Genomic DNA, 27,988 nt, shown 5'->3' with positions numbered 1-27,988 from the left:
ACCCCCTCGACGGAGTGAATGTAACCATGCATGACCCACTATTCCATATCCACTTGCATATATAACCAACCCCCCCCCCCCCCCCTTTTTTTTCCTCTCCCCTCTCCCTTCTCCCCTCATTCTACTCCCTCCTCTTCTTATTCCTATTGATCTTGTTCTCTCTTTCTAATCTTTCCTTTCTCCCTTCTATTCTCCGTGTCGAAGAGCTTCTTCGTCACGCTGGAAAAATGTTCTGGGTGCATCCGACCAGTGGCACTAACAAGGTCCTAATTTGTTGTTGTTTTTGTACTAACTATTACATAGGGGTACTAGAGCTATACTAACAACCACTGTTTCGTTAAGCTCTGTATAAGGGTTGCTATATTGCTGTTGCTGTACTCTTTATCCCGTTGCCCTTTGTACTATTGTATGTTGTTGCACTATTTTGCCCTGTCGGTTGTGCTCAATAAAAACTTTTAAATAAAAAAAAAAATCGTATGATCTGGTATCGTACAAGGAAAATTAATAATAATAATATCGGCTGAACTGTCGTGATCGGCTCTCAAAAGTAGTGTACGATTCTTCCTCGGACGACAGTTTTCGTACAATATTCTGATCGTGTGTACGGGCCATAATACAGTGATCAGTGAAAAATACTATGTAGGCCAGACCTGGCATCCTAACAACTGATGGCAACAGTTGATAAGAAGGATGTCTGGTGCCCGCACAGCATCCTTGTTGGCCCCTCCCTTACCACTGTCCATCAGCATTTAACTGATTAGAGAGGAAAAAATACTAATCAGTTCTAGTGTACAAGGATACATTTTCTTTGTAAAAATAAAATCCCCTCTAATGTTGAATATACCATATGTGTCGGTGTGGCTGTGTTATGTAAACTATTGTTTGAGCTTCATTTTTTACCTTTTAGAATGGGGTGCCTCAAGACTGCATAATTTTAAAAAAGGTTGAGCAACACTGCTTTACATGATCAAGAGAAAGGCATGAGGGAGAAAAAGGAATTTTGACTTGTGTATTGAGGCCACGCACAGCCACACTACCAGCATTTTTGAATGGAGGCCAACAATGGTAGCCCACTTATTTCTCTCAAGACACAGGCAGTCTGCATTGATGGACATGGGTAGCCTGTATTGACGGACACGGGTAGGCTGCACTGATGGACACGGGTAGGTGATGGACACGGGTAGACTGCAATGATGGACACGGGTAGGCTGCACTGATGGACACGGGTTGGCTGCATGATGGACAGGGGTTGGCTGCATGATGGACAGGGGTTGGCTGCACTGATGGACATGGGTTGGCTGCACTGATGGACACGGGTTAGCTGCACTGATGGGCACGGGTTAGCTGCACGATGGACACGGGTTAGCTGCATGATAGGCACGGGTTAGCTGCATGATGGGCACGGGTTAGCTGCATGATGTGCACAGGCAGGCTGCATTGATGGGCACAGGCGAGGCGGCATTGATAGGCACAGGTGAGGCGGCATTGATGGGCATAGGTGAGGCGGCATTGATGGACACAGGTGAGGCAGTGTTGATGGGCACAGGTGAGGCTGCACTGATAAAGTTGTTGTTAAGTTGTTGTTAATATTTATTCGTATAACTTAATTTTGCATAAAACAGTGTAATTTAATGAGATAATTTATGAGGGCGTGTTAAGGGGCGGGGTAGGGTAGGGATTGGCTGAGGCAACTGGTGGCGAGTAACCCTTGAGGCCTGGCTAGTAGCTTAGGGCTTGAAATTTTGAGCCCTGATTTAGCTCATACTGAGGTATTTCTTGTGAAATCTAGGAAAGTAATGTTTACTGTACATATGCATTACCCATCAAGGCCTCTATTAAATAAAACATGTAGCAAGCCAATATGGAGGTTGCTATTGTTACATAGTCAATCTGGTTGATAAAAGACAAGTCCATCAAGTTCAACTTCTCCTGTGGAAAAAATAGTTTTTGGTTGTCATGCAGATCCAATGGCTTCAGTACTTTCTGAGTCACTGCCCTAGAACAACATATCCAGAGTAGTAGTCTTAATTCCTTTGGACTTCCTTAATCTGCATGCTAGTTTTAGGTTAGTGACTCAAAAAGTAGCCAGAGATAGCCAGGTAACTGGCACATTGACAGACATGACAGCATCTGTTTTTCTTTATGTAGAACTGAGGAGTGCTGTGGAAGACCTTCTGCCAGCCCTGACAGAACAAGAGGTGCTGGTCTTCTATCTGAGCAGAGAATCGCCCACTGCGGGAGTATACAGTCTGCTGGACAAAGTGGAAGCCGCCTCTCAGGAACCCGTCCCCAGCTCCTTCAGGTCCGGTCAAAATGCGAAAACCCCAGCTCTTTACATCTACACCTCTGGAACTACAGGTACATCACACCATTTATTTCTTTAAATGACATCTACAGCAAATCGCACAATTGGAGAGCTCTGCGGTTGGTGCAGCGGATTTTCCAGAGGAAAAACACAACATTTGGAAGGAATAAAACACTTCCACTCTTAAAGCTGAACTCCAGTCAAATATGAAAATTGCACATTAATACTTCCCTGTATTGATTAATAAATCATTCTATTTTTTTTTTTTAAGCAAACAGTGTAAGTACCTGAATATGGCATGCTATGATCCTCTTGCAGTTCCTGTACAGCAGTGCTCAAACTGGGGAAGTCAGAAGCAGCAAAAGGAGTCAATCAGTTTCACTGCAATGCAAGGAGCATGTTGGCAGGAGGAGCGAGCAGAGTGACACAAGTTAGGAGCGAGGAGGAGACCAATGAGTGTAGCTTAAAATCTTTTTTTTTTTCTTTAAAAATAGCAGCCCAGATCCTCCTCTTTTTAGGTTCCATTGCCGGTACTCCCAGCCCTCCCTCCTGTTGCGAGCCCCCACAGCAAGCAGGTTGCTATGGGGGCACCTGAGCCGAGCCACAGCTCCCTGTGTCCATTCAGACATGGAGCTGCGGTGCGGTCCCACCCTCCCTCTCTCCTCATTGGCTAACTGACTTTGATTGACAGCAGTGGGAGTCAATGGTGCAGCTGCTGTATCTCAGACTGTCAGGAGTGAGTATCCTAGATAGCCGGGGCAGTCGTGGACATCGCTGGATCGAGATGGGGCTCAGGTAAGTATTGGGGGGGGGGGGGGGGGCTGCTGCACACAGAAGGCTTTTTATCTTAATGAATAGAATTCATTAAGATAAAAAAACAACATACTGCCTTTACAACTACTTTAACTTCAGCAGGGAAAAATCTGGTCTTTTGCCCTGCCAGACAGGGCTGTGCTGTGTAACAGAGCAGGTAAATCACAGGATTTGATGGACAGAAATACAGATCCTTTGGAAATTAAAATAGTTCATTTTGTATGCATTTCATTTGTGTAATCACCTGTTTGACTGGAGTTTAGCTTTAAAATAGTTTTTTATGGTTATAATTCACATAATCATATGTGAAATGTTTGCACTTACTTATGTTCAGGGATCAGAGATAGAACCATAGCTTTTATAATATCAGTCTTATTTCATGTAATGTTTAACCTTTAGCCATTGCATATGTATAGCACCTTTGGACTTTGTATTTACTATCTGAGCAACCTGTACTTACTTTTAGTTAACATCATGTGATTCTGCTTCTGCAAAGTTAAGCAATTTTTTTCATTACACAACTCGGGTAACAGAAACATTTAAAAAGTATCCACGCCAACATGCTATCCAATTATAGTTTAATTAACTATTTAACCACCTCAATACAGTGCACTTACACCCCCTTCCTGACCAGACCAATTTTCAGCTTTCAGCGCTCTCACAGTTTGAATGACAATTACTCAGTCATGCCGCACTGTACCCATATGAAACGTGCGTCCTTTTTTCCACACAAATAGAGCTTTCTTTTAGTGATATTTAATCACTAGTGGGTTTTTTATGTTTTGTGCTATAAATAAAAAAAAGTGTAAATTTTGTGAAAAAATGTCAATTTTGCTAATTAGCATTTTTTCTTCATAAATTTCGGCCAAAATTTATACTACTACATATCTTTGGTAAAAAATAACCCAAATTAGTGTATATTATTTGGTCTTTGTGAAAGTTATAGAGTCTACAATCTATGGAGCCAATGACTGAAAATTGATCACATCTGATCAGGCCTTCAGTACATCAGGTGTTTCTCATTTCTTGAGACACTAAGACCCCTTTCACACCACACCACCGATAGCGTGGGCGTTAAAACTCCGCTTTTTAGCGGTGATTTACTGCCGGATTTGCGGCGCATTTCAGCCGCTAGCGGGGCGCTTTTAGGGTTAAAACCGCCGGCAATACACCGCAATAGCGGCGTTTTGCTGGCGGTATAAAAGCGCTGCCCCATTGATTTCAATTGGGAGCAGCGGTAAACACACTGCTCCTTCACTGCTCCAAAGAAGCTGCTGGCAGGACTTTTCCCTGACGTCCTGCCAGCGCACCGATGTAGTGTGAAAGCCCTCGGGCTTTCACACTACAGACAATGGTGCAGTTTCTTTAGGGCGGATTGCAGGCGCTATTTCTAACGCTACAGCGCCTGCAAAACACCCAGGTGTGAAAGGGGTCTAACAAGTCAGGAAAGTACAAATACCCCCCAAATGACCCCTTTTAAGGCTGGATTCACACCTATGCGTTTTTAGTGCTTTTTGCATTTTGCAGATTTGCACTAGAGATCCTGTTCCATAGGAAACCATGTTAAATGGACTGTAGTGCAAATATGCAAAATGCAAAAAGCACTAAAAATGCATAGGTGTGAATCCAGCCTTAGAAAGTAGACATTCCAAGGTATTAAGTACTGTAAGTAGCATGGTGAGTTGTTTTAAGTTGTAATTTTTTCCCACAATTCTTTGCAAAATTAAGTTTTTGTTTATTTTTTTATTTGTTTTTTACAAAATTGTGATATTATCAGGTTATTTCTCACACACAGCATATGTATACAACAAATTACACCCCAAAATACATTCTGCTACTCTTCCCGAGTATGGCGATACCACATGTGTGGGACTTTTACACAGCATGGCCACATACAGAGCACCAAAATTGAAGTAGCACCTTCAGGCATTCTACGAGCAAAAATGACACATCTCATTTCTCAAACACCTATTACATTTTTGAAGGCCCTGGAGCACCAGAACAATGGAATTGCCCACAAAATTACCCCATTTTGGAAAGCAAACACCCCAATGTATAATCTGTGAGGCAGAATGAGTCTTTTGAACAGTTAATTTTTTTCCAGAAGTTTTTGAAAAATGTTGAAAAAAAAATGAAAACGCATTTTTTTTTTCACAAAGTTGTCAATTTATAAGATATTTCTAACAGATAGCATATATATAGCAAAAATGACACCCCAAAATACATTCTGCTACTCCTTCCGAGTATGGCGATACCACATGTGTGATACTTTTACACAGCCTGGCCACATAGAGAGGCCGAACATTGAAGTAGTACCTTCAGGCATTCTAGGAGCATAAATTACACATCTCATTTCATTCCTACCCATCATGCTTTTGAAGGTCCAGGAGCACCAGGACAATGGTATTATCCACAAACTGATTTTTTTACCCACAAAACCTAATTTTGGAAAGCAAACACCCCAACGTATATTCTATGAGGCATGGGCTGCAAATAGATACTCGGGTACTCCGATGGGCTGATGACAGATGCTCAGGTACTCTGATAGACTGTTACAGATGCTCGGGTACCCTGATGGACTGTGGCAGATGCTCGGGTACTCTGATGGACTGTGACAGGTACTCAGGTACTCTGATCGACTGTGACAGGTACTCGGGTACTCTGATGGACTGTGACAGGTACTCGGGTACTCTGATGGACTGTGACAGGTACTCGGGTACTCTGATGGACTGGTGACAGGTACTCTGATGGGCTGGTGACAGGTACTCGGGTACTCTGATGGGCTGGTGACAGGCACTCGGGTACTCTGATGGGCTGGTGACAGGCACTTGGGTACTTTGATGGACTGGTGACAGGTACTCGGGTACTCTGATGGCCTGGTGACTGGTATTTGGGTACTCTGAAGGGCGGTGATAGGTACTCAGGTACTCATATGGACTGTGACAGGTACTCAGATGAACTGTGACAGGTACACAGGTACTCATATGGATTGTGACAGGTACTCAGATGGACTGGGACAGGTGCTTGGGTACTCTGATGGACTGTGACGGGTAAACTGATGGACTGTGACAGGTACTCTGATGGACTGTGACAGGTACTCTGATGGACTGTGGCAGGTACTCTGATGGAGTATGACAGGTACTCTGATGGAGTATGACAGGTACTCTGATGGACTGTGGCAGGTACTCTGATAGACTGTGACAGGTACTCGGGTACTCTGATGGACTGTGACAGGTACTCTGATGGACTGTGATGGGTTCTCGGGTACTCTGATGGGCTGGTGACAGGTACTTGGGTACTCTGATGGGCTGGTGACAGGCACTTGGGTACTCTGATGGGCTGGGGACAGGCACTTGGGTACTCTGATGGACTGGTGACAGGTACTCGGGTACTCTGATGGACTGGTGACAGGTACTCGGGTACTCTGATGGCCTGGTGACAGGTACTCGGGTACTCATGGCCTAGTGACAGGTACTGTGATGGCCTGGTGACTGGTATTTGGGTACTCTGAAGGGCGGTGATAGGTACTCAGGTACTCATATGGATTGTGGCAGGTACTCAGATGAACTGTGACAGGTACGCAGGTACTCATATGGATTGTGACAGGTACTCGGGTACTCTGATGGACTGTGACAGGTACTCCGATGGACTGTGACAGGTACTCTGATGGACTGTGACGGGTTCTCGGGTACTCTGATGGACTGTGACGGGTTCTCGGGTACTCTGATGGACTGTGATAGGTACTCGGGTACTCTGATGGGCTGGTGACAGGTACTCGGGTACTCTGATGGGCTGGTGACAGGTACTCGGGTACTCTGATGGACTGGTGATAGGTACTCGGGTACTCTGATGGCCTGGTGACAGGTACTCGGGTACTCTGATGGCCTAGTAACAGGTACTGTGATGGCCTGGTGACTGGTATTTGGGTACTCTGAAGGGCGGTGATAGGTACTCAGGTACTCATATGGACTGTGACAGGTACGCAGGTGCTCATATGGATTGTGACAGGTACTCAGATGGACTGGGACAGGTACTCGGGTACTCTGATGGACTGTGACGGGTAAACTGTTGGACTGTGACAGGTACTCTGATGGACTGTGGCAGGTACTCTGATGGACTGTGGCAGGTACTCTGATGGACTGTGGCGGGTTCTCGGGTACTCTGATGGACTGCGACAGGTACTTGGGTACTCTGATGTGCTGGTAACAGGCACTCGGGTACTCTGATGGGCTGGTGACAGGTACTCGGGTACTCTGATGGGCTGGTGACAGGTCCTCGGGTACTCAGATGGACTGGTGACAGGTACTCGGGTACTCTGATGGCCTAGTGACAGGTACTCTGATGGCCTGGTGACTGGTATTTGGGTACTCAGATGAACTGTGACAGGTATGCAGGTACTCATATGGACTGTGACAGGTACTTAGATGGACTGGGACAGGTACTCGGGTACTCTGATGGACTGTGACGGGTACTCTGATGGAATGTGACAGGTACTCTGATGGACTGTCTGATGGAGTGTGACAGGTACTCTGATAGACTGTGACAGGTACTCTGGTACTCTGATAGACTGTGACAGGTACTCTGATGGACTGTGATGGTTTCTTGGGTACTCTGATGGACTGTGACAGGTACTCGGGTACTCTGATGGGCTGTGACGGGCACTCTGATGGACTGTGACAGGTACTCGGGTACTCTGATGGACTGTGAGTGACAGGTACTATGATGGGTGGTGACAGGTCCTCTTTATTTGGGGGGGGGGGGCAATCAGTGTATGTTGTACACTGTACACTGTGACAGGTACTTAGATGGACTGTGACAGGTACTCTGATGGACTGTGGCAGGTACTCTGATGGACTGTGGCGGGTTCTCGGGTACTCTGATGGACTGCGACAGGTACTTGGGTACTCTGATGTGCTGGTAACAGGCACTCGGGTACTCTGATGGGCTGGTGACAGGTACTCGGGTACTCTGATGGGCTGGTGACAGGTCCTCGGGTACTCAGATGGACTGGTGACAGGTACTCGGGTACTCTGATGGCCTAGTGACAGGTACTCTGATGGCCTGGTGACTGGTATTTGGGTACTCAGATGAACTGTGACAGGTATGCAGGTACTCATATGGACTGTGACAGGTACTTAGATGGACTGGGACAGGTACTCGGGTACTCTGATGGACTGTGACGGGTACTCTGATGGAATGTGACAGGTACTCTGATGGACTGTCTGATGGAGTGTGACAGGTACTCTGATAGACTGTGACAGGTACTCTGGTACTCTGATAGACTGTGACAGGTACTCTGATGGACTGTGATGGTTTCTTGGGTACTCTGATGGACTGTGACAGGTACTCGGGTACTCTGATGGGCTGTGACGGGCACTCTGATGGACTGTGACAGGTACTCGGGTACTCTGATGGACTGTGAGTGACAGGTACTATGATGGGTGGTGACAGGTCCTCTTTATTTGGGGGGGGGGGCAATCAGTGTGTGTTGTACACTGTACACTGTGACAGGTACTTAGATGGACTGGGACAGGTACTCGGGTACTCTGATGGACTGTGACGGGTACTCTGATGGAATGTGACAGGTACTCTGATGGACTGTCTGATGGAGTGTGACAGGTACTCTGATAGACTGTGACAGGTACTCAGGTACTTTGATAGACTGTGACAGGTACTCTGATGGACTGCGATGGTTTCTTGGGTACTCTGATGGACTGTGACTAGTACTCGGGTACTCTGATGGGCTGTGACGGGCACTCGGGTACTCTGATGGACTGTGACAGGTACTCGGGTACTCTGATGGACTGTGAGTGACAGGTACTATGATGGGTGGTGACAGGTCCTCTTTATTTGGGGGGGGGGCAATCAGTGTGTGTTGGTGTACACTGTAGGCGTTAACGAGATGTTACCGCAATCTCCTTCTCACACACGATCGGTATGTGAGGAGGAGAACCCGGTAACATCTCGTTACCGCTGTTTGTTTACATTTAGTGATCGGCTGTGAATGGATCACAGCCGATCACATGGGTAAACAGCCGGCCAATGGCTGTTTACCACCGTCGGTGACGAGCAGTGTTCCCGGAACCGACGTGCACGCGCAGCGTGCTCACGAGCATGCACCGTGCACAGTGGGGGTGGGGACTATCTGTGATAGGCTGTGACTTCATCACGGCCGATCACATGGTAAACAGCCATACCCAACACGCCGCCACCAAAGGAACAGGGATGCGCGCACACGATCACACGCAAACCCTGTTTAAATGGGAGGACATCATATGACGCCCTCCCGCCACTAAAGCCACGCCACCTGGCCGGCAACTAGTTAATGACCGAGGCTATTTTTCGGACTTGGTGCTTACAAGTTAAAATAATTATTTTTGTATGCTATAAAATTCCTTAGAACTCCCAAACATTTTATATTTTTTCGGACACCCTAGAGAATAAAATGGCGGTCATTGCAATACTTTGTCACACAACGTATTTGCGCAGCGGTTTTACAAGCTCAATTTTTTAGAAAAAAAATACAGTTTTTTGAATTAAACAATAAGACAACAGTAAAGTTAGCCCAATTTTTTTATATTGTGAAAGATAATGTTACGCCGAGTAAATTGATACCCAACATGACACACTTCAAAATTGCGCTCGCTCGTGCAATGGTGACAAATTTTGACCCTTAAAAATCTCCATAGGCGACATTTAAAAATGTCTACAGGTTACCAGTTTTGAGTTACAGAGCAGGTCTAGTGCTAGAATTATTTCTCTTGTTCGAACGAACCTTTATTATAATTATTATAATTTTTTTACACAGTCCTTTTTTTTTTTAAATAAATTATTTGGGTCACTTTATTCCTATTACAAGCAATGTAAGCATCCATTTTTAATAGAAAAAAAAATTCTTAAATGTGAGATCTGTGGTCAAAAAGACATTAGATCTCACATTTGCACTTAATGCAATAAAAAAAGTCTTTATTTTTTTTTTCAAAAACAAAAATTTTAAAAATGTGGAAGAGACATTTGACATTACTTCTGTCATCCAATGGTATGGAGACGAGCAGGGGCCATCTTTCCCTCACTCGGCATCCAGCCCACAAGGGAAAGGACGCAATCATCTCTGCCGCTACCCCCGGGTCCAGTAAGCGGTGGAGACAACTGGAGCGTGGCAGGAGGGGTCCTCTCCCATCCCCAAAAAAGTGATCTTGCGGTGAAAACGCTGTAGGATCATCAGGTGTCCTGGATCTCTATCTCCTCATTGGCTGAGAAAGCAGCAGGAGCAATTTGCTCCCACTGCTGCCAATCACGGCCAGTGAGCCAATGAGGGGGAGAGTGGGGCGGGGCCACATCACGGCTTTATGTGTTTTATGGACATAGAGCAGGGCTCGGGAGAAAGCATGCACCAGTGCCACCATAGCAAGCGGCTTGTTATTGGGGGCACTGGTCAAGGGGGTGAAGCCAGGAGCGCCGTGGGGGACTCAAGAAGAAGAGGATCGGGGCTGCTCTGTGCAAAACCAGAGCAGGTAGGTATAACATGTTTGTTATTTAAAAAATGAATCTTGTATATCGCTTTAAACTATGCATTCCTAACTCAAAAGTAAAAGTACCTTCTATAGCTCTCATCCTCCTTCAAATGTCTACATTCCTTCTTTTTTTTTTTTTTTTTGCTGCTGTGTGTGACTTCCTGTTAGAGGGTGGCTACGTTCTTTCTCCATAGTCCCACTGTATGTAGGAACGTAGCCACCCTCTCTTGCTTGCTCCAGGGATTGACTACTGGGACTGTGGGATTTATAGTGTGCATAGATCAGTGCACATGACTACTAACTACTGTTCCAAACAAGTGGAAGTAAAGGCTCAGGAGCTCATGGAAGATGTTACAAGCAGACAGAAAAACACAATGGGGGTTATTTACTAAAGGAAAATCCATTTTGCACTGCAAGTACACTTGGAAGTAAAGTCACTGTAGATCCGAGGGGGACATGCAAGAAAAATATAAAGCAGCATTTTAGCTTGCACATGATTGGATGATAAAATCAGCAGAGCTTCCACTCATTTCAGATCTACCCCTTAGATTTAGAGCAACTGCACTTCCAAGTGCACTTGCAGTGCAAAGTGGATTTGCCATTCGTAAATAACCCCCAATAAGTAACAATTTCCTGAAAATAGATTACAGGGCCATTAAGTATGCGTATGGATTCTTTTTTGACAATAAGGATATAATTTAGTGTCATTTTCAATTTATTATTAGCCCCCCGTAATTCCCTGCACATCGGCACACATACAGTATTGGAAGATGAGAGGGCAGCAGTCTACCAATGTACACAGTTCTAACCCTAGAAGAGCAATTTGAGAAGATGGAACAGAATGCTGATCTTCTAATGCTCCACTGCCCAAGCACTAGGAAATCCTAGACCTGGTGGCATTGCTCACCTGCACTGTACTATGTGCAGAAGTCTCGGAGTATAGGGCCTGACTGCGCAGTCTGATGACAAAAGCATAATGGGAAGAACAGAGATAAAAATATTATGCCTGGTAAAACAGGTTCCATCTATTCCTGCTATGTATCTTCTAGATCTTTGCATGAAGCTGTAGTATAACACTAGTCTTTATAGTATTAACCACTTGACCTCCAGACCTTTTCTGACATTTTTTGTTCACATGTAACAATAAGTATTTTTTGCTAGTAATTTTCTTAAAACCCCCAGACATTATATATGTTATTAAAGCAGATGCCTCGAGAATAAATTGGTGTGATTTTGTATTTTTTTTTTATATCACACGGTATTTGCACAGTTTTTCAAACACGTTTTTAAAATTGTTTACAGAACTTTGGACAAATTGAGCGGACTTTACCGGTACCAGAAAAAGACTAAATTTAACAAATGAATGCTAGTTGTTTTTATTGCAAAAAAAAAAAAAAATATTTTATCAAAAAATTCATTGATAAAAGATATTTGTACAGGTTGAAAAGAAAAAAAGAAAAAATGAGCTCTCATCGATATAACCACATCCAATGAAGGGTATGCATCAATGTGGTAGTAAGTGGATACTAGGAGGAGCATCTTTTATTCTTCCAAATGGAAATACACATAGAACTGATTATTATGTTGATTTCCAAACAAAATGCGTCATTTATATTGCATTCTGTAAATGTGGATCATTGTATGTCAGAATGACCTTCAGGAATTTCTGGAAGAGAATCTATGATCACATCTATTATATTAGAATAAATCTGTTATACACCCCAATTGGTAGACATTTTGCCCTTCAACATAAACATGACACATCAATGGTTCAGCTTACAGTCCTAGAGAGGGTCATTGAGGACCCAAGAGGAGAAAATGTGGACCAAAAATGACTACAGGAGGCTAAATGGATTTTTAAACTAAATGCTTCCTGCCCACCAGGCCTCAATGAGGCCCTTAGTTACAAATCATTCTTGGGATAAATTTGAGGTCTGTTAGGATCAGCAACCTCAAATTTCTACATCAATCATATAAATATGTTTTCAGAATATGATGTGCATATGTTATAGTATTTTTTGTTCTTTCAGGCTAATTGATTGATTGAATCATGAGTTCTGTATTCATTTATGTGTTTATTTCTGTTAAAATTTGTATTGTAACTAATAATATGAAATCTTGTATTTGGAGGAACTTTGGATGCAAGTGCAGCATTCATGAAATCTAACAAGATAAATGGGTTGAGACATTTTCCCTCCTGCTTTATTATAATTTTATTTTAAATGTGTATAATAGTGACGTGCCATTGAGTCTCTGTATGCGGTCCCAGTCAGTGTTTCCTCTCAAATGCAATTGGGACCCCCTGCATGGCTAAAATCTGGGAGTAGGTGTATATAATAGTATTCCTCCTTTTTTTGCATCTATTACAGCATTGTAAGATTAAGAAATAAAATCCATAATGATCCTGTGCAGATATAATGTGTAATAATAAATATTTAAAGTGCTGCGTGCTAAAAATAAATAAATAAATAATAAATATTTAGAGAGCAGGCACAAAATTTAGTCCATATAATAAGTTTTTAGTCTAAGTCTTCCCCTGAGGAAGTCACGTGATTGACGTAACACGTAGGAAGTGGCCGTGACGTAATACCGAAAGTGATGTAAGACTGGCGGAAGACGCCAGGACACCATTTTCTTTATGTGCTTTTTACTTTTTATTAAATGTGAGAGTCTGATTGGTATTTTAATAAATTAAACCATTGGTTTTTCTAAAATACTACACTATTAGAGCCTTTTCCTTCTCCCTATGTATTTTCATTAAGTGGCATAAATTCGAGGAAATCGCTACCTGGTTGACAATACAGTTAATACAGGGATGAATGGCCCCCTGGTGGCCCAGTGTGGATGTCCATGATTTTCGAGTTATTTACAGTTGAAGACCCCCTGGTGGTAAAAGAGAGAACGGCGGCTATTTACTTTACTTGATGTGCTATTTTATCAAGGAGTGGAGGTGAGAGTTCTGATAGCCCATATCTTTCCGTGCTATATGAATACTTTTCACTTGCTGTTTCTCTGAGTTGAATCTATCTGAATACCTCTGGTGCCGTTGAACAACATTTCAAGACTTATTATATGGACAAAATTTTGTGCCTGCTCTCTAAATATTTATTATTTATTTATTTATTTTTAGCACGCAGCACTTTAAATATTTATTAATACACATTATATCTGCGCAGGATCATTATGGATTTTATTTTTTACTGTTTGGTATTATGTTAATACTACTAGGTCCAGCTGCAGCTATTAGCACTTTATTTGAAATTTTCACGTGCACATTTATTCAGTGTTGATAACACTTGTTTGGTGTATTTAAATTTTATTCATTGTATCACTTATTTACCCATATATAATTTTTCTTGTATGAGGTCCATCACTATTTTTTTTTTTCCCTATTCGTAGTCTTACACCTATAAGTAGTAGCGCGAAGGCCTTTTTTATTTTATTTTTTTTAATTGTAAGATTAAGCAGGCAGGCCTCATTAACAGGCTTGTTTCCTGTATAGCTAACGGATAATAGGATGCCTTTGAGGTGGTACAGTAATAGTAAGTGATCATAGGATATTGATTTTGTTTGCTGAAAGTGGTCTGTCAAATATCAATCATTTTTATCTGACGGCTTTGACTCGCTGCCCGCAGTATGGCGGTCTATTTACATGCTAATGCGCATTCGCGTACTTTCAGTTTTGAAACAGGCTGTGATTATCTTGCGGCTTATGCGCAGGACTCTGCGGCGCCGGTTTTAGAAATAATATGGGGGTTGAGAAACGCTTTACAGGAGGTACTACCTTGTCTTGACACCCTCACCCTTCACAACAGGTACAAATAATAATTAACTGGCCATTTTGGCGCCAAATCTCCCTTTATTAAAGCTGGTTTGAGTTGTGGGAAGTAATGGATGCTGCTGTGTTGGTCAGTGTAAGCAGTTCTAGGTGAGTGTCTGTGATTTGATCTTTGACTATTGAGACTTTTTCATCACTGGTGAGGTCTTTATTGAAGTTTATTATCTGTATCTATATGCATACTTTATAGAATGTCTGGCTGAAAAATATTTTTTTTGTAATAAAAACAACTAGTATTAATTTTGTTAAATTTGGTCCTTTTCTGGTACCGGCAAAATCTGCTCAATTTATCCAAAGTTCTGTAAACAATAGTGGACGAGGTACCCCCCTGGCTGTCACTTTTTTTTTTATACTTTTTTTTTTTAATACGCTTTTTGGAATTTTTTTTTTTTTTTGTTTCACAAAGTTTTTGGGAATTTTAATGCAAAATACATAACTACATTTTTTGGTAAATATAAAAGATGATGTTACACCGAGTAAATAACACCAAGTAAATAAATACCAAACATGTCACACTTTAAAATTGTGCGCGCCCATGCACCAGTGAATTACTTAAATTTTATTATCTATGTGATGCTTTAAAAGCCTTTACAGGTTACTACTTCAGATTTACACAGGAGTTCTAGTGCTAGAATTACTGGCCAGGATCTGATATTCGTGGTGATACCTCACATGTTTGGGACGAATCGCTGTTTGAGTGCATGCATGGCATGAAAATGGTATGAAAATATCGGGAAAAGGTCCCTACTCCATTTTTGAAATTGCAGCCCACACAGGAACCCCAAGTGCAGTGTGGTTCCCAGTGCGGGAAGCGGCTGCTGTGATTTCAATTACGTGTGGGTGCTATTAGGATTAATGGTGCCCGCACACATCTCCTGCATTTCTTGTGCTGGTGTTTGCAGCTGCAGGAACAGGTGGGGTCCTGCAGCAGGAACCACCTGCACAAGTGTGAACCAGGGTTATGTTTGTAATGTAAGAGAAGATTGAAGGAGTGCGGAGAAGAGAGAGAGATTTGGGTGTCAGCATAGAGATGGTATTGGAAGACATGGAAGTTTAACTAGTAAATGTTTTGTTTCAGTATGCACTTACCACACTAGAACGTAACACCTCAGTCTACAAATGAACATTTCTAAAATGAATGGTTGATTTGAAAACAAATGTAAATGGTTATGTTAGGTGGGGAATTTACAATAATTGGAAATATATTAAAGCGGTTCTTCACCCTAAAGGGGAAGTTCCGCTAATCTGATCCCTCCCCCCCTCCGGTGCCACAATCGGCACCTTTCAGGGGGGAGGGGGGTGCAGTTACCTGGATAATCCAAGTATGCAGTCTTCTGCAGTTGTCCAAGTGGATAAACCTGCCTCCTTGTCCAAAAACAGTACATTTTTCTGCACCTGTTTGACAAGGGTATATCATTGCAATTTTTTACAGCAAGGCCAATTCTTGCTTTCATCAAGATTACCTCTATAGGGTTACGGTAGGAATGCACCACCAACACCCAAAGACCAATTTTTACGCACCCGTTACTTCTATCCAAAGTCAAAGTGACACCAGAATGTATCCAAAAAAATCTCTAATCTTGTTCCCAGTGCACTACATTGTGGCCTCATCATACACAATGGCTCCCCAGCTGTTGCTGAGTAAAATAAAGGCAGCTTGCAGGGAAGATCTGACACTTTACAGGTAGACTAAGGGGACTCCCCAGGTACTAAATTGGAAGGAATTTAAAATTTTTATGCTTTCACTATAATCGCTTCCCGACCACCTCGCGACGATGTACGCCGGCAGAAGGGCACATACAGGAAGAATCACATACATGTACGTTGCCCTTTAAGAGTGTGTGTGTGCCTGCCGGGAGCTTCATGAGCGTGATTGCGGGTCCCACAGACTGAATTTCCATGGGGATACCCGCGATCGTCTCACGGAGAGGAAGGACAGGGAAATGCTAATTTAAAAAAGCATTTCCTTGTTATGCCTAGTGACACTGTCACTGATCACAGCTCCCTGTAATCGGGAGCGCTGATCATTGATGTGTCACACACAGCCCCTCCCCCCATAGTGAGAATCACTCCCTAGGACACACTTAACTCCTACAGCGGCAACTAGTGGTTAACCCCTTCACTGCCCGTCACATTTACACAGTAATCAATGCATTTTTAATTGCACTGATCGCTGTATAAATGTGAGTGGTCCCAAAATCGCGCCAAAGGTGTCCGATCTGTCCACCATAATGTCGCAGTAATGATAAAAATTGCTGATCACCACCATTGCTAATAAAAAACAATTATTAATAAAAATGCCGTAAAACTATCCCCTATTTTGTAAATGCTATAACTTTTGCACAAACCAATCAATAAACGCTTATTGCTTTTTTTTTGCTTTTTATTTTTTTACCAAAAATATGTAGTAGAATGTGTATCGGCCTAAACTGAGGGAAAACATTTATTTTTATTTTTTTGGGGGATATTTATTATAGCAAAAGTAAAAAATTATTTTTTTTTTAAAATTGTCGTTATTTGTGTTTATAGCGCGAAAAATAAAAACCGCAGAGGTGATCAAATATCACCAAAAGAAAGCTCTATTTATGGGGAAAAAAAGAACGTCAACGTAGTTTGGGAGCCACGTCGCACAACAATGCAATTGTCAGTTAAAGCGACGTAGTGCCAAATTGCAAAAGGTGCACTGGTCTTTGGCCAGCCAAATGGTCCAGGGCTTAAGTGGTTAAAAATCAAAAAAATCAACGCTCATTTAAAAATGTAAGTTTTTCACAAACTTTTCTTTTTTTTATTGATACATGTCCCTCAGGGCAGGACCCGGACCCCTATAACCATTGTATGACCAATTGCTTGCATTAAAGCCTTCATAATGGGTACTTTTGACGTTCGGGTCCCATTGACTTTAATGGGGTTCGAACTTTTGCAATGTTTGAAAGTTCTGGTTGCGAACCGAACAGGGGTCCGTTCGGCCCATCCCTAGCTAACATTAGACTAGTTAATTTTATACGGGATTGTTTTTTGCACCAAATAAGTTCTCGGAAGAGAGATTCAACCTTCCTAAACCAATACGATATTATCCAGATGGGAGAATTTTTAAGTATATAGAGTAATTGTGGGGTCCAGATAATTTTAATGAGATTCACTCTACCAATTACTGTAATTGGGAGTTTACATCGGCTCCGACATTTATCCCTAAATTTGAGCAATAATGGTTTAAGATTCCAATCATAATATTCCTTTACATTACATGTTACCTCAATCCCCATATATTTCACTGTTTATTTTATTTGAATGTTCGCAGCTTGTTCTGGTAAGAAGATTTCCTTATCCTCTAAATGGCATCAATATCGATTTCTCCCAATTTTATTTTTTATAGGTAAACTAGCTGCTGACTTTCAAATTTTTTTCCCCCCAGGCTAAACAAACAAAAAAAGATGCAAAAAAATAAAAAATCATGTTTAATAGTTTGTTATATAATTTTGCAAACGGGTCATTTTTCTCCTTCATTGAAGTGCGCTGATGAGGCGGCACTGATAGGCTGCACTGGTGGGCACTGATGGGCTACATTGGTGGGCACTGATAGGCTGCATTGGTGAGCACTGATAGGCTGCACTGGTGGGCACTGATAGGCATAGTTAAGGCGGCACTAATAGGCACAGATAAGGCGGCACTGATGGGCACAGATAAGGCGGCACTGATGGGCAAAGATGGGCACAGATAAGGTGGCATGGATGGGTGGCACAGATGGGTGGCACAGATGGGTGGCACGGATGGGCACTGATAGGTACCACTGATAGATGGGACTGATGGGCACTGATAGGTGGCACTGATAGGTGGATCTGATAGGTGGCACTGCTGGGCAGCACTGCTGGGCACTGGTAGATGACACTGATGGGCACGGATATGTGGCACTGGGGTGCAGCACCTTTGTTGAGGCAGATTGTGGGCACTGCTGGGTGGCACTGTGGGCACTGCTGGGTGGCACTGCTGGGTGGCACTGTGGGCACTGCTGGGTGGCACTATGGGCACTGCTGGGTGGCACTGACGGGGGGCACTTACTTTTTTTAATGTGGCACTGGCAGGGGGCAGGTGGGCACTGGCAGGGGGCAGGTGGGCACTAGAAGGGCTGGCCATGATCGGGACTGATGTCCCGATCAAGGCCGCCTGTGATCGGCTTTTTTTTTTCTCCTCGCGCTGTCAGCGCGAGGAGGAATAATAGCCGATTACCGGCTCCGTTATATCACATGATCAGCTGTCATTGGCTGACAGCTGATCACGTGATAAGGGGTCGGGATCGACCCCTTGCACGGATCAGTGATCAGGCGAGTCTCGTAGACTCGCCGATCACAGAGCGCGCCGCGCGCGCCCCTCAGGGGGCGCGCAGGGCGCTCGTGCCCGGAAAAGGAGATCCGCGCTGTAGCCGTCATTTGGCTATAGCGCGAATCTCAAGTGGTTAATGGGCCTGTAATATGTGTCGCAAGGGCTGCTGGTAACTGGCTCCCCTACTCCTGCACAGTCAGGCAATATGCATTCTCTGCTTGCATCCAGACCCAATAAGTCAGTCCCTTGGCTATGTTTTTGATGTTTTATTAGTGGTAACAACTTGGATGGGGTGAAGGAATTTGTGGGATGCCCAACTTGAAGCAATGAAAAACAAAAAGGGGGACAACCTCCTTCTTCTGTATAAAAATATCCTGCGTTGCCTTCTTCTTTTCCTCACACACTCCTTAGTAGATTCATGGCAAAAGTCCATTACAGACCATGAGCTCTTAGCCCCTCATGGAAATAGCACAAAAACATGAGGCAAACTACATGCAGGAGTACATCCTCTCCTAATGTAGAACTGCTCCCAGCTTCACTGCTTGCAGGCACTACCAGCCCTGTTGGCTGCTCTGAAGATCTCCTGGGGCAAGGATAAAATGACACAAACCAATTAGGTGCAGTACAAGGTCCATGTCACTTACCTGGTGGGTAGAGCCTGGTCTATGCAAAGAAAGGCCTCTCTTACACCTCTGACTCTGGGCCCCTGGTGGAGTATACAGGTGGCGCAGAGTGCAGAGTCGCACGAGTGCCAGTAGATATGCTTGCTGCTGGGCTGCTGGTGGTGTAGTACTCCAGATGGCAGCAGATTTCCTGAGGGCAGGAACAGGATGGTAGTTTTTCCGTAAAGCTGGTCAAGTGGCAGATGAACAGGTGCTATCAGCGTGGTAGCTCTGAATAGACTGGAACATAAGCAGAGTCAGACGAACCGGGCCATACACAGAACAATTAGATTAAGTACAGATGCAGAGGCAGAAGAATAGTCAAAGAACAAGCCCGGGTCTATGCAGGTGGATAACAGGAATAGTCAGGAACAAGCTGGGTCAGAGTTTCAAGAGCAGATGCAGTTAACAGGACAATTGCAGAACGCTGTATTCAAAACAGAACTGATCCTGTTTACATAGCCCATTTGGCGCCCTTATCTGTCACGAGATGCGCCGGCACATTTGTTTGCGCACGTGCATATGCGTTTGCACGTTAGCGCGTGCTAACACGCCTCTTCTTCCACATATTCAGGGAACAGGGATTTGTCTTCTGCTGTTATTCTGTCTTCTGACAGTCCAGCTTACCAGGAAACAGTCACAGGGACAAGGTACTATAGATCAGGGCTAATCCATATACCAGCGGTCCTGCAGCTTGCCAAAAAGCTGGGAAGATCACAGGAGCTCAACCAGGTTTCATTGTCAAGTTAGAAGCTGATTGTCTATCATGCACAGCGGCACCAGATTCTGCACTCACCAGTTTTAGTAAATCAACCCCATAGGCTAACATAGAGGTGTGTTTACCAGCGGGAAAAAAAAGCTCTGTAAAAGCTCTGTGAACTTGAGGCCTTACTATACTACTGGTGAAAACCTAATAAAATGATTGTAAAAGAAAACATTTCTGCAACTAGTGGTGATCAAATAGAAATGTTCAAATGGGAATTAACCATAATTAATAATCTATACAATGTTAAACATCTCTTCCTATAAGGTCTCCCCAAGGCTGCTGTGATAAATCAAGGACGTTTGCTGATCAGCTCATCTATAAGTACACTGTCTGGAATTACATGCAAGGATATAGTGTACATTCCATTGCCTCTCTATCACAGTGCTGGACTTATGATTGGGATCCGTGGATGCATTCAGTATGGTATGTATTCTATTATAGCTATTCATTACTGATCATTTTCTCAGAGAAATATAGGATTAAGCCACATTTAGTCCTGCCCCTCTTTTGTGTTCAAATATTCTATATTGTTCAGTAAGGCCACCTATATTAGAGGACCAATGAAAAGGCAAAGGAGAGGACTGGAAAGGCACGCTCAACAGTTTATTTAAAGTGGCTGTAAACTCTTACATATACCCACTGAAGTGACTAGCCTCTGGTGATACAGAGATTAAACAAATCCTTCTACATAAGTTGTACATGTTTATCTGCAGCTCTCTCTCCTCTACTATCTTCTAAAACACTCAGATCAAAGGCTTTTTCTAAGCTCCAGAGGTCAGGGGGTGGGGATCTGACATTACACACTGCACTGCATGAGAGGCAGCTCTGTGTAATCGGAGATCTGAGTGGAAAGAATAAACACACCCCCCTCTATACCCACACATAGGGAAACATGCACAGCTGAGGCTGCCAATTACTGTACCTGCTGTGTGCTAGGGGGTGGCACTATCTACAGGGATTATCTGGTGTGAAGTTAGATTTTCAAAAGTGATTCATGCAGATAACAGAAGGAGAAGCGGTCAGAAAGGAACCACACCAGGTGCTTTGGATCAAGGCAAGTGCACACTATAGAAGTCTATGTTTTGTTCATTTCAGAGGTTTACAACCATTTTGAGGACAAGGTGGGATTTATATATGTTAATATGCTCTATGTCTGCAGATTATGCTGAGATTATAAATAAATATGAGGACAACTATAACTATTAATGCAGCCTCTGCTTACTTTATTGTAATATTATACAATGAGAGTAATTTACCGCTTCCTAACTACAATGCAATGGGTTTGTTCTAACCTGACTAAAACAGTATAAGGGTAAATCTGCTTATTAAACAGCGAGAGTGAAAAAAAAGGGACAAGTAGACTTGGATGGCATGAGGAGGAATACACTGGGTGGGCAAAAGATAACCCATTATTAGCCAGGGTGTCTCCTCGATGAGACTTGAGGGTAGAGAAGCTCCCTCTAGTCAACTTCTCTCCTTCCTCAGCTCCAGCCCTGGGGTCCCCCTCCCAGGCCTCATGACTTCCAAGCTCAGCAATCCATTTTATACCTGATGACAACCCTCCCTGCTGGCCAAGCTCTTCAATATTTATGGGCCTGTCTGACCAACCTCCCAGGACTCCTGCCCGGGGATTGGTCTAAACTCCCATCTATATTCAGACCCTGCCTCCTTACCTCCACCCACTAGCTTCTATACATTTACATGGACCTCCAGAACCAATGGGAAGAGATAGAGGCCTGGTCTGCAGAGCCTTCCTGACCTTACGATAAACTCAACAAATAAAAATGCCAGGGCACAGGACGATTACATAAATTGCATGCAATCATTTGGGAATATGTCTAAAAGGTCGATGACAAGGGAAAAGAAGGATAAAAGTACATGAATAAGTGGATGACACATATTAATAATGAATCTTGAATGGAGGGCACACACTAAGGGCAAAGATTTTCTCTGGAGTGAAGCCAACTCTGAAGAATACCATAAAGAGAAAACAGAAAAGCGTCTCTAAGTGCAATATTTATTAGTACAATGGCAAGCAGTCAAATGAACACTCACAAAGTTTGGAAAGCTAGGCTCATCTAGGGAAAGACACCCACCAGGAACATTCCTCAGCGCCTCCGGTCCGAGGGTGTATTCCCTGCGGTCACTGTGATCACCACAGTAAGGAGAGAGAACCACTATGCGTTTTAGAGCATGCCCACACCTTTCTCAAGTGATACAGAGAAGGAATGGGGTCATGTTTAAATGCTCTGCACAGCAAGAGTCATCTGCCAATTAGCTAAATAGAGCCACTAAATTGCTGTTCGCCTGGATACGGTTAAAACTAAAATAATATATGCAACTTTAACATACAATAAAAAACACATATCACTGATACAAAACATTAATGAATATGATTCTAGAAAACATTTAGCTTTAAAAATTGTTAGAAATAAATAACAACCAATATAACCAATTTTTAATAGATCATCAGTGGTATATACCTTAAAAAATTACATATGTACATACATATCTAATGAGTATGTGCGAATAAGAAGTATATGTAGTGAAGATATTACTATGTCACAAGTATGTGTATTTTGATATATCTGATCATCTGAAAAAGAAACAAGGACGAAGCATTAGCTGAAAATTACTTGCTATAATATAGTACTAATTTCTAGTTCATCATTTAGACCATTTGGCGTGAGGGTATCGAGAGTGCATATCCAAAAGTTTCACGGTCACATAATCTGGAGAAGCGCGCAGCTTCGGATAGATTTTTAGGTATGGCTTCAATGACCCAAACCTGTAAACCTGTGGTAGTCTTATGATGTTCTAAAAAGTGTTGTGGTACGCTATGTTGGTCTCAACCCTCTTCCACAAAGCGACAGTGTTTACCGAACCATTGCCTCAGTGGACAGATGGTGCGAGCAACATAGATGTCTAGATTATAGGTCTTGTCTTTGTGTTTGAAGTTTTTTTGCCCATGTCTCACAAAGTCGCAAGTCTTGCATAATGCCTTTTGGCAACAATACATCCCTTCAAGGAGGAAATGGACATAACGTTTTTTTTTTCTTGCACTTCAATTTACTAGGCGCTAATTTTGTTTTTTAATGTGGGGGCCCTTCTATAGGTAGCCTTTGGTTTATCACAGAGAATGGTATTAAGATGGGGATCTTGCTTCAAAATATTCCAGAGTTTATTGAGAATGTTTTCAATTCTCTTGTATTGACCATGGTACCTAATTATAAACCTGACAGGTGGATTCTCAGAAGGTTTTTCAACTTTTACTCGGAAGAAAGGTGGTATAGGCCTGATTTACAAACATTTCTGGACATCCCTTTTCCAAGAATTTTCTTCTGGGGTGGGTATTCTGGGAAATGTAGTCACAGTCTCTGGTACAATTCTGCCTTAGTCGACAGAACTGCCCTTTGGGTATATTTTTGACCCACTGCAGGCGATGACAGCTGTCAAAATGCAGATACGAATTACCTGAAGTGGGTTTTTGCAAGAAAAGATATGGTTGTGCTCATGATCAAGTTCAAGGAAAGTTCAAGGTCTGAAAAGGCTAAACTATCCTGGTTCCAGACTGAAGTAAAGGAGAGTCCAAGATAATTGGCATTACAGTGTGCGACAAAGCCATCTATTAGGGAGGGAGAACCATCCCAAATCATGACTATGTTGCACTATGTATGTGCCATAAAAGACGAAGTGTTGCGCAAAGGGGTTGTTTTTCCATATAAACTATATAAACTGGTTCTCCATGAATAGCCCATGATCAAATTAGCATATGAGGGGACAAAATTGGCATTAATGTATAAAAGTAAGGAATTAATGTATAAAAAGAGAAAACACTATTGATACTATTCATGGAAGCCACAATAGGTCTACCTAGGAGGTGCTGTTGACCTTTATGCACCTTAGGCAGATGATAAAAATACGGTGTACTGTAAAAATCTCTATGTAAAAAAAAGAGGTCTCTTTTATATGGATAACCTGATCAAAAATGGCCCTATAGATGAGTTCCTCTGGCTCTATTTTAAAGGAGGGTAAAGGATCTTTAGGAAGCTTTTTATATGTTCCCAAATCTGAGAGTAGTCTCATGGCCTCCGTGACATAATCTGTTCTGTCTTGGAGTACAACCCCTCCCCCTTTGTCTGTCGGTTTTATAACTAAATTGGAAATATTGCTAAATTGTTTTAAAGAGGAAGTAAACCATGATGAGTTTACTTCCTCTTTCATTCCCTGCAAAGGCAAAGCATAATGGACTACTATGCATCGCATAGTAGCCCATTATGTGTCACTTACCTGACACAGGAGCCAGCGAAGTCACCGCTGTCCCCTGCATCCATCTTCTTGTGGGGTCTCGCAGCTCCGCAGCTGTCATTTGGCGAAGCCGCGATGACGTCACTCCCGCGCATGTGCACGGGAGCCGAGACGCGCGGCATTGCGCGCCATCTTCGTCATCAACGATGCCACGCTCAGTGCATGCGCCGTAGACAGCGGTGCCCGTCTTCGGGCAAATATCTCCTAAACCGTATAGGTTTGGGAGATATTTCTTGGACCTACAGGTAAGCCTTAATCTAGGCTTACCTGTAGGTTAAAGTGGTTTGTAAGGGTTTACAACCACTTTAAGGTAGCCATTTCACCAAGATGAAGATTATGTTATCGATATTTGCTAGTGTTTGTAGGCTGATGGCATTATTTCTGAAAATACCATTCTATTAAAGGCCTCAAGATTGGGTCCCTTAGATTAAATGGGATAGAAAACTGATTTGGATTGTAATTGAGTATGTACAATGGGGGGTATTGTTTGGAGATATTGTGTAAATAAATTCAGATCTATATCTCCAGATTCTACGCATTAATCATTTATGCTAATGAGACTCTCTGGAATGGACTAAGGATCTATAGCTGTAAATGTGATATCTAAATCTAAAGGTATATCATTTTTAGATTTTATGTTAAAGAATCTTTTAAGAGTGAGATTCCAAATAAATTTGTTAAAGGTCCTTAAACAATATAAAAGGAATTGGGTTGCATAGTAGGGGCAAAGGTAAAACCTCTGCTCAGTAAGATGTCTTCTGATGACAACACGTGGGAAGATAAACTGAAAAGCTTCTTAGTTTCTGTTGTTTGGCACTTATTGTTTGGTTTCCAAGTCCACCCCTACACCCTAGTCTGTGTATTTTCTTTTCAGTCTGTGTTTTAGGCAGGGGCTGTTCTCTAAAGTAGGAAGTGAAGAAGAATTTGATGGTATTTTCCCCGCTTTTAAAGTCACTAATTTGTTTATCAATCCAGCCTCATGACTGATGGTACTAGATGTGGAAACAACAGTTAAGGGAGAAGAAACTGTAGGTGGAGTCAAATCATTAGTGATGGATGGTACATTTATGTTTGCTACTGTAAAGAGTGAATCTGGGTTAGCTGAAAATGATGAAGGTTCCAGAGGCATAGGTGATGTGATATTGTTTTGAATGTTAGACTGGAATACAATGTTGGTAGACGAAGAAGCTTTTTTTTAGAGAACAAATGTTTCACTTGAGATTTTTCTTCTTTCTTTGTGTTCTGTTTGGGGATGATGTAATAGTACTATTGGAGATACTAAGTCTTGCAGGCGTGATGCCAGGCTGTAATTTGGCATCTTGGCTACAGGCAGTGGCGTTGCTATGGGCGTGTGGGGGGGGGTGCGGCCCACCAGAGGGTGAGACCGAGCTCACCTCAGACTATCACTGGATTGAGAGGGGCACCGCTCAGTGGCTCCCTCCTCCCCTTCCCAGGATCTTCTCTGCTCAATGTGATGTGCGGAGAGAGAGAGTGGGGGGAGGAGGGAGTGAGACAGAGAGACAGGGTGCCCTGGTCTGGCTCTGATCATCCATCATGCCTCCACATCCCACAGCCACAATCACATTTCTGTCCTCACCGGCTACACTCACTGCAGACCAGACTATAGCCAGGGAAATGGTGATGGGGGGGCATCAGCAGGGAACAATTATGCTGCCAGGAGTGATTTTAGGGGTGGGGGGTATTGGAGTATAGGTGCTAGGGTGTGCTTACTTTAGGCTAGAGAGAGGACTTGTACTAGAAGTAGGAGGGGGCAAATTTGAAGTTTGAACCCCCAGCACAATTTCTCTCCCCTCCGAAAGCACCCCTAGCACAAACCCCCAAAATCAACCCCAGCTCCATCCACCCCCCTGATCCTATACCAGCTCCATCCACCTCCCCACACCCCACCCCAGCTCCATCCCCCCGCTCCATCCACCCCCTTGATCCACTCCCGGCTCCATCCAGCTCCCCACATCCCATCCCAGCTCCATCCACCCCCTTGATCCCATCCTGGCTCCATCCAGCTCCCCACATCCCATCCCAGCTCTATCCACCCCCTTGATCCCATCCTGGCTCCATCCAGCTGCCCATATCCTATCCCAGCTCCACCCCCCCCTTCGGCTCCAACCACCCCCCTGATCCCACCCCTGCTCCATCCCCCCATCCCATCCCAGCTCCATCCCCCTTGATCCCATCCCAGCTCCATCCCCCATCACATCCTGGATCCATCCCGGCTCCATCCATCCCCCTGATCCTATTCCAGTTCCATCCATTCCGGCTCTATCCACCACCCCATTCCCATCCCAGCTCCATCCATTATGGCAGGTCAAGGAGGGAGAGCCGCACCGACACACTAGCCTGCTTGGTGTCGGGGGGTGGGTGACACCAACCCTAGTGACGCCACTGGGTACAGTTCCTGTAGACCTAGATAAAACAATAGAGGGAACTCAGGAACTAGGCAGAAGAGACGTTAGGGCAAGTATTTGATTATTATTCCAGGAAAAAACAATAAAAAATCTGCTCATTACCATAATTATAAATAATTAGTATCTCATTATTTTTGATGTGACTGACTATTATTATTATACGCGATTTATATAGTGCCAATAGTTTACGCAACGCTTTACAATGTATAAGGGGGGACAACACAAATACAGTACAATACAAAATGTACAGGAGGGCCCTGCTCATAGAGCTTACATTCTAAAGGGAGAGGGTGGTGGTACAAAAGATAATAGCTGCAGAGAATGATTTGATGGGGGTGGCTCGGGGACAGTTGTTAGGTGGGTGTGGGAGAGGCTTCCCTGAATAAATGAGTTTTCAGTTTTCAATGACTAAGGAGAATGCCTATCCATCTAGTGGTGCAAAATTCTTGAGGCTTTGAGGATCCCAAGACCTCTGGGGGAATTTTGTTCTTAAGTATTTTTTAAGGACGAACTCATACCACCATTGGATATTAGCAGCAAGGATGAGTCTCCAATTTTTTCATTTACTACAAAGTGTGTATCGGTCAGAACGTGTAAGGTTAGCTGTGCTGCAGAATATGCCAGGAGGTAAGGTGGTATATAAAGTATGAAGCGTGTCGTATTTGTGATATTCTAATAGCACTAATTAAATCCACGGTGAATAAACAAATGAATGTAATGGGTAAAATCTACACCCGTAGGTCAAATTACATGACGAAATATAACTCTTTTGGCAGAAGGAAGGTAATAGTAAATTGGGTTATAAAATGCTGACAATACAAGGATTAAAATTCTAATAATAATAGAAACAATAAAACAATCCTGGCTGTTCAACAAGACTTCAGCAGAAGAAACAAAACACATTTTAAAGATAAATGTTTTCTAGAATCATATTCATTAATGTTTTGTATCAATGATATGTGTATATTTTATTGTATGTTAAGGTTGCATATATTCCGTTGAGGTGAACAGCAATTTAGTGGCTCTATTTAGCTAATTG

General features: G+C 43.1%; 1 protein-coding gene across 1 annotated transcript in view; it reads left to right on the top strand.

Moving 5' to 3' along the window:
• The window catches only part of LOC143962851 (long-chain fatty acid transport protein 2-like), a 91,199-nt gene that overhangs the window by 4,940 nt on the left and 58,271 nt on the right, over positions 1-27,988 (top strand). The window contains exons 2-3 of the mRNA XM_077472321.1: positions 2,149-2,358; positions 20,480-20,638. Coding sequence (XP_077328447.1) covers positions 2,149-2,358; positions 20,480-20,638 — 369 coding nt within the window. The remainder of the gene's footprint in view (positions 1-2,148; positions 2,359-20,479; positions 20,639-27,988) is intronic.

The sequence above is a fragment of the Lithobates pipiens genome, unplaced genomic scaffold (genome assembly GCF_037356315.1).
Source record: "Lithobates pipiens isolate NorthernLeopardFrog02 unplaced genomic scaffold, aLitPip1_a1.2 Scaffold_8, whole genome shotgun sequence".
In the NCBI taxonomy this organism is placed as follows: domain Eukaryota; kingdom Metazoa; phylum Chordata; class Amphibia; order Anura; family Ranidae; genus Lithobates; species Lithobates pipiens.
This window is presented reverse-complemented; position numbering and strand designations above follow the sequence as displayed.